This window comes from Rhincodon typus, chromosome 1 (genome assembly GCF_021869965.1).
Source record: "Rhincodon typus isolate 14 chromosome 1, sRhiTyp1.1, whole genome shotgun sequence".
NCBI lineage: Eukaryota > Metazoa > Chordata > Chondrichthyes > Orectolobiformes > Rhincodontidae > Rhincodon > Rhincodon typus.
Window position 1 is genome coordinate 22,641,535 of NC_063332.1, and position 8,324 is coordinate 22,649,858.

An 8,324-nucleotide genomic window follows, 5' to 3' on the forward strand; every position below is an offset into this window, starting at 1 on the left:
TGGGACTCGCCTCCCCATGCTAGCCTCTGGTCTGGGACTCGCCTCCCTGTGCTAGCCTCTGGTCTGGGACTCTCCTCCCTGCTCTGGCCTCTGGTCTGGGACTTGCCTCCCCGTGCTGGCCTCTGGTCTGGGACTCTCCTCCCCGCTCTGGCCTCTGGTCTGGGACTTGCCTCCCATGCCGCCCTCTGGTCTGGGATTCCCTCCCACCCCCACCCCCGCACTAGCCTTAGGTCTGGGACTCACCTCTTCCATTTCTGTCCGAGTAAGTTTAAAAAGTTAAAAGTTTAAAAGAAAACACTGAAGAAAAGAGAAAAGAAAAAGAGAACAATCAAAAGAATGCGCTGAGCAGAGGAGCTCTGGCTGAAGTGTCCTAGTCTGCCACCATCTCAAAGGTGAATGGACTTACAAAGTCATTAAGAGATTTGAAATCTGAGGTATTCAAGGAACAAGAAACTAAATTTTTAGGTCACAGCCGGACACTAATCAAGCAAGCAGAATTCGGATTAGGATAACGTTACAAGTAACCAAGTTTTGGATGTGCTGAAGTTGGGAGTGGATAAGATAAGGTTGGCAGATTTCTTTCCTTAAAGGTGACCAGATGGTTTTTATCATAGTGAGGCTTTTGACAAGGTCCCTCATGGTAAGCTCATCCAGAAGATTCAGATGCATGGGATCCACAGTTACTTGGCCGCATGGATTCAGAATTGGCTTGCCCATAGAAGGGCAGAGGGTAGAGGTGAAGAAAAACAAAGTTTCTGGAAAAGCTCAGCAGGTCTGGCAACATCTGTGGAGGAGAAAACAGAATTAACGTTTCGGGTCCATTGACCCTTCCTCAGAAGTGATGGTGGCTGGGAAAACGTCAGTTTATATGCAGAAAAAAGGGAGGTGGGTGGGGTAGGGAGTAAACAATAGGATAGAGCCCGAAGAAAGAGAAAGACAGTTGGACAGACAAAGGAGTTGCTAACGATCAGGCTGGGAGGGTGAATAGTTGTTAATGGGGACTGTTAGTAACTAACAGCAGGAGGTGTGTAATGGTAGGCTATGTGGTAACAAGGCCTGGTGTGTGGTGTGGGGGGCTGGGACATGGGAGAGTTTAGGCCCTAAAATTATTGAACTCAATATTGAGTCCGGAGGGTTGTAGGGCCCCCAAGCAGAAAATGAGGTGTTGTTCCTCCAGCTTGCTTTGGGCTTCACTGGAACACTGTAGCAAGCCGGAGACAGAGATGTTGGTCAGGGAGCAAGGTGGTGCATTGAAGTGGCAGGCAACAAGTAGTTCAGGGTCTTTTTTGCGAGTAGAACGTAGATGTTCTGTGAAGTGATCGCCAAGTCTACGCTTCGTTTCCCCAATGTGAAGGAGACCACATTGTGAGCAGCGAATGCAGTAGACTAGATTCTTGGAAGTGCAGGTGAAGTGTTGCTTCACCTGAAAGGTATGTTTGGGCCCTTGGATTCTGGGGAGGGAGGAAGTAAATGGGCAGGTGTTGCACCTTCACCGGTTACAGGGAAAGGTGACTTGGGCCTGTGGGGAGGTGTTGGGGGTGAAGGAAGTGTGGACCAGGGTATCCCAGAGGGAACGATCCCTGCGGAAGGCGGACAAGGGAGGGGAGGGGAATATGTGTCTGGTGTTGGCATCTTGCTGGAGGTGGCGGAAATGGCATCTGATGATCTTCTGGATGTGGATGCTGGTGGGATAGTAGGTGAGGATAAGGGGAACCCTATCGCTGTTGCGGGAGGGAAGAGAAGGGGTGAGGGCAGAAGTGCAGGAGATGGGCCGGACCGGATTGAGGGCCCCGTCGACAACAGAACTGGGGAATCCTCGGTTGAGGAAGAATGTGGACATTTCAGAGGCTCCCTTGTCGAAGTTGGCCTCATCTGAACATATGCGATGGAGACAGAGGAACTGAGAGAATAGAGGATAGAGTCTTTACAGGAAGTGGGGTGTGAGGATGTATAGTCCAGGTAGCTGTGGGAGTCGGTGGGTTTGTAATGGATATTAGTGGCCAGTCTAACCCCAGAAATGGAAACAGAAATGTCGAGGAAAGGAAGGAGGAGTCAGAGATAGACCAGGTGAAGGTGAGGGCAGGGTGGAAATTGAAGGCGAAATTGATGAAGTTTTCCAATTCTAGACGAGAGAGGGAAGCAGCACTGATGATATCATCGATATATCGGAGAAAGAGTTGTGGGTGGAGGCTGGAATAGGACTGGAACAAGGAATGTTCCACGTACCCCATGAAGAGATAGGCATAACTAGGGCCCATGCGGGTACCCATGGCAACCCCTCTTACCTGAAGAAAATGAGAGGAGTTGAATGAGAAGTTGTTGAGGGTGAGGACATGATCAGCCAAGTGGAGGAGGATGGTGATGGGTGGGAATGGTTCAGGTCTTTGCTCCAGGAAGAAGCGGAGAGCCCTAAGACCCTCCTGGTGGGGAATGGATGTGTAAAGGGATTGCACATCCATAGTAAAGAGGAGGTGGCTGGAGCCAGTAAACTGGAAACTTTGAAACCAGCGTAAGGCGTCAGATGAATCATGGATGTATGTGGGTAGGGATTGGACCGGGGTGGGGGAGAAGACTGAGTCAAGGTAGGAAGAGATGAGTTCTGTGGGGCAGGAGCAGGCTGAAACAATGGGTCTACCTGGACAGTCCTGTTTGTGGATTTTTGGCAGGAGGTAGAAACAAGCTGTGCGGGGTTGGGGGACTATTAGCTTGGAAGCGGATTGGGGGAGATCACCAGATGAAATGAGATCAGTAACCATAGTGGATACAATGGCCTGATGTGCCATGTTGGGGTTATGTGGCAGGGGAAGGTAGGAGGAGGTATCTGAGAGCTGGCGCTCAGCCTCTGCAAGGTAGAGATCAGTACTCCAGACAACAACAGCACCACTCTTATCGGCAGGCTTGATGACAAAGTCAGGGTTAGATCTGAGTGCACGGAGGGCTCTCAGCAGGGCTGTCTGCTTCCTCCTGGAGCAAAGACCTGAACCATCCCCACCCACCACCATCCTCCTCCGCTTGGCTGAGCTTGTCCTCACCCTCAACAACTTCTCTTTCAACTCCTCTCATTTTCTTCAGGTAAGAGGGGTTGCCATGGGTACCCGCATGGGCCCTAGTTATGCCTGTCCCTTCATGGGGTACGTGGAACATTCCTTGTTCCAGTCCTATTCCAGCCCCCACCCACAACTCTTTCTCCGATATATCGATGATATCATCGGTGCTGCTTCCCTCTCTCGTCTAGAGTTGGAAAACTTCATCAACTTCGCCTCCAATTTCCACCCTGCCCTCACCTTCACCTGGTCTATCTCTGACTCCTCCTTCCTTTCCTCGACATTTCTGTTTCCATTTCTGGGGTTAGACTGGCCACTAATATCCATTACAAACCCACCGACTCCCACAGCTACCTGGACCATACATCCTCACACCCCACTTCCTGTAAAGACTCTATCCTCTATTCTCTCAGTTCCTCCGTCTCTGTCGCATATGTTCAGATGAGGCCAACTTCGACAAGGGAGCCTCTGAAATGTCCACATTCTTCCTCAGCCGAGGATTCCCCAGTTCTGTTGTCGACAGGGCCCTCAATCGGGTCCGACCCATCTCCCGCACTTCTGCCCTCACCCCTTCTCTTCCCTCCCGCAACAACGATAGGGTTCCCCTTATCCTCACCTACTATCCCACCAGCATCCACATCTCGAAGATCATCATATGCCATTTCCGCCACATCCAGCAAGATGCCACCACCAGACACATATTCCCCTCCCCTCCCTTGTCCGCCTTCCGCAGGGACCGTTCCTTCCGGGACACCCTGGTCCACACTTCCTTCACCCCCAACACCTCCCCACAGGCCTACGGCACCTTCCCCTGTAACCGGTGAAGGTGCAACACCTGCCCATTTACTTCCTCCCTCCCCAGAATCCAAGGGCCCAAACATACCTTTCAGGTGAAGCAACACTTCACCTGCACATCCAAGAATCTAGTCTACTGCATTCGCTGCTGACAATGTGGTCTCCTTCACATTGGTGAAATGAAACGTAGACTTGGCGACCGCTTCACAGAACATCTACGTTCTACTCGCAAAAAAGACCCTGAACTACCTGTTCCTGCCACTTCAATGCACCACCTTGTTCCCTGGCCAACATCTCTGTCTCCGGCTTGCTACAGTGTTCCAGTGAAGCCCAACGCAAGCTGGAGGAACAACACCTCATTTTCTGCTTGGGGACTCTACAACCCTCCGGACTCAATATTGAGTTCAATAACTTTAGGGCCTAAACTCTCCCATGTCCATGCCCCCCACCCCACACACCAGGCCTTGTTACCACATAGCCTGCCACTACACATCCCCTGTTGTTAGTCACTAACAGTCCCCATTAACAACTCTTCACCCTCCCAGCCTGATCGTTAGCAACTCCTTTGTCTGTCCAACTGTCTTTCTCTCTCTTTGGGCTCTATCCTATTTTTTACTCCCTACCCCACCCACCTCCCTATTTTCTGCATATAAACTGACGTTTTCCCAGCCACCATCAGTTCTGAGGAAGGGTCACTGGACCCGAAACGTTAATTCTGTTTTCTCCTCCACAGATGTTGCCAGACCTGCTGAGCTTTTCCAGCAACTTTGTTTTTGTTCCTTATTTACTGCATCCGCAGTTCTTTTGGTTTTTATTGGGTAGAGGTGAAGGTTGTTTTTCAGGCTGGAGGTCAGTGACTGGTGGTGTTCCACAGGGATCTGCACTGGGACTTCTGCTGTTTGTGCTGTTGTATAAATGACTTGGATGAAAATGTAGATAGGTGGGTTAGTAAGCTTGCAGAAGATACAAAGATTCACGTAGTTGTGGATAGTGTAGAAGTTTGTTAAAGGATACAGCGAGATATAGATCAGTTGCAGATATGGACAGAGAAATGGCAGATGGAGTTTAATCCGTGTAAATGTGAGGTGCTGCACTTTGGGAGATCTAGTGTTAAGGAAAAGTATACAGTTAATGGCAGGACCCAGAACTGCACTGATGTACAGAGGGATCTTGGGGTTCAAGTCCATAGCTCCCTGAAAGTAGCCACACAAGTAGATAGGGTGGTAAAGAAGGTGTATGGCAAGTTTGCCTTTATTGGTCAGGGAATTGAGTACAAGAGTCAAGATATCATGTTGTAGTTTTATAAGAGACAACAAGGCATAGAGCTGGATGAACACAGCAGGTCAAGCAGCATCATAGGAGCAGGAAGGCTGACGTTTCAGGCCTAGACCCATTTCTGAAGAAGGGTCTAGGCCCGAAACGTCAGTCTTCCTCTCCTATGATGCTGCAAGGCCTGCTGTGTTCATCCAGCTGTACGCCTTGTTGTCTCAGATTCTCCAGCATCTGCAGTTCCTACTATCTCTGATGTAGTTTTATAAGACTTTGGTTAGGCCACACATAGAGTATTACATTCATTTCTGGTAACCACATTACAGGAAGGGTATGGAGACTTTGGAGAGGGTGCAGAAGAGATTTACCAGGATGCTGCCTCAATTGGAGGGTATAACCTATAAGGAGAGGCTCGAAAAACTCAGGTTGTTTTCTCTGGAGTGGCGGAGGCTGAGGGGAGACTTGATAAAAGTCTGTAAAACTATGAGATGCACAGATAGGGTGGACGGTCAAAATCTTTATCCCAGAGTTGAAATGTCTAATACTAGGGGGCATGCATTTAAGGTGAGAGGGGGACAGTTCAAAGGAGATGTGAGGGGCAAGTTTTTTTACACAGAGAGTGGTAGGAGTGTGGAATGCGCTGCCGGGGTGCTGGTAGAGGCAGATAGGATAGGGGCACTTTAAAGGGTTTTTAAATAAGCACATGGATATGCAAGGAATGGTGGAATATTGACTAAGGGCAGGCAGAAGGGATTAGTTTCATTTGGCGTCATGTTCAGCACAACATTGTGGGCCAAAGGGCCCGTTCCTGTAATGTACCGTTCTATAGTGGTTACATGATCACCATTAGATCAGCTTTTCGGTTCAGAATTTTCTTTAATTAAGTTCCAATTCACCCAATGCCATAGTGGGATTTGAACCCATGTCACCAGAACATTAGCCTGAGGTTCTAGATTACTAGTCCATAATTCTGCTCCATCACCAGCCCTTGCTGAGCCAATTAAGTGTTCTCAGCATTTGAGCCCTTCTGCTGTAAATGGTAATTTACATTTTCTCTCAAAAGCAAATTGTTAATTGATAGCCATACCAGTTTGTTCCCAGCAAACACAGCTATTTTGGTGGAGTTGGACATGAGGCAGATATGGTGCTCCCCTTGAGAGTGTGACTGAAATGTAAAACGACTCTCCGACCCGTACAATTTATGCAACAAAACCTGTTTACAAGAAAACAAGGAACGTGAATTACTTAGCCATGATACACTTTTCTGCAGTTATTTTATTATACATTGACTGAAAGACATTCAAGTTGAAAGCAAACATACCAGCCTGAATTTTCTCTATCATTACAAAAATGGTGGTGGGAGCCTGTATCCATAAGTCCGGCACAGACCTACAGTTTTTGCGGCGGGGTGTGTGAGTGGCATGGGTTTCAGTGTGGCCATCCACGACTCTACCTGCTCAAGCTGATTTGCTGTTCAATTGGCACGTCCAAAATGTAACCTGTGCCCATTAGACTTCGAAGGATGAAGTCCAAAGCTGGCTTATAAGAATGCCAGAAATTGTGATAAGCCTGAGGTTGGCAGCAATTTATAACCCAGTGAAGGATGGCAAAGAAATTGATAAGGAAACAGAGAATGCAAGGTAACAAGGAACATGAATGTGGACCATAAAAGCTTCTATCAATATGTGAAAACAAAAATAATGAGCAAAATTCAAAGAATGAAGAGTGATCTCATTAAAACTTACAAAATTATTGCAGGGCATGATGTTTCTGCTGGCCTGTTTCTGCAGGCCATTTAAGAGTGAAGTGAGGACAAATTACTTCATTCAGAGAGTGGTGAAGCTTTGGACTTCACACCCCAGAGGACTGCCAAAAGTCAATCATTGAGAAACTTTTCAAATATGGGGGTGGATGCAGTGTGGTGGACATAGGGCCATAGGTTGGCATAAGGATGTGAGGGGAATAGGGGACATATCTTTGAAATAAAAGCCGACATTTCTTTCTTCCCTATCACATGTTGAAAATGGTTACTAGGTTTTGTGATTCATGTGTGAGGAATCTTACCTTATGCTGCAGCTTTTGGTAATTTTTCTCCATTAAATAATATTCATCTCATCTATTCTTCATTCCAGTGTGCATAGCCTCACTGTTTCTCACATCATATTCAATCTGCCAAGTTTTTCCCCATTCATTTAACCTGTCTATATCTCTCTGTAGACTCTTTGTGTCATCCTCATGACTTGCCTTCTCACCTATTTTCTGTCATCTGCAAACCTGGCCATTGTACATTTACTTCCCTCAATCAAGGGATAATATATTGTAAATATTTGTGGTCCTAGCAGTGGGACTCCACTAGGTACAGTTTTGCCATCTTGAAACTGCCCCCCTTATCCTAACGCTCTGTCTTCCATTGTTTAACAATCTTTTATCCATGATAATATGCTACCTCCAGCACTATGGACTTTTATCTTATTACTTGATTAGATTTGATTTGTTTTATTTATTGTCATGTGCACCTAAATACAGTGAAAAGATTTGTTTACAAGCAGTACAAGCAGATCATAGTAAGCTGGGACATACAGATCATAGGGTGAAAAAAGAATCTAAAAAAACCAAAAAAAATTTTTTAAATTAAGCAGGAGAATTTATTATGTGCAATATCTTACCATTTTCATAAGATTTATTTAACCATTAGCCATGTCTGTTGTGCAATAATGTATTAAAAATTCATAAGATTATATATTTTTGTACCTGCCCATCTGGACCTTTGACATTCACAAACATCCCCAAACCTGGAGCAGAAGGAAGAAAATTTTGTGTGGCCAAATCCAACGATTGGATTTTGTAATGTCCTAAACAGAAGGAGAGTCCAGGTAATTATTAATTGCTGTCGTGTTAATCACTACCAATTATAGAGAGTGAACTGAGGCAAGAACTCTGACTGTGAAAATGAAGCTGCAGTGTAAATTGCTACAATTCGTAGTCTGCAAAATTGTGAACCTCCTATTTCCTCACTCGCCCATTTATCTTGTTTTTATAATGTAAGTGTTGCATCACTTAACCAATTTTGTAAACAACTTTTGAATCAGAGATAGTAGGAACTGCAGATGCTGGAGAATCCGAGACAACAAGGTGCAGAGCTGGATGAACACAGCAGGCCAAGCAGCATCATAGGAGCAGAAAGGCTGACGTTTCGGGCCTAAACCCTTCATCAGA

At 46.5% G+C, this 8,324-nt stretch overlaps 1 protein-coding gene across 1 annotated transcript in view; it reads right to left on the reverse strand.

The window, feature by feature from the left end:
- The window catches only part of LOC125484801 (transmembrane emp24 domain-containing protein 11-like), a 23,864-nt gene that overhangs the window by 10,262 nt on the left and 5,278 nt on the right, over nucleotides 1-8,324 (reverse strand). Inside the window, exons 2-3 of the mRNA XM_048604977.1 lie at nucleotides 7,860-7,960; nucleotides 6,196-6,321 (exon numbers count right to left, since the gene is read on the reverse strand). Coding sequence (XP_048460934.1) covers nucleotides 6,196-6,321; nucleotides 7,860-7,960 — 227 coding nt within the window. The remainder of the gene's footprint in view (nucleotides 1-6,195; nucleotides 6,322-7,859; nucleotides 7,961-8,324) is intronic.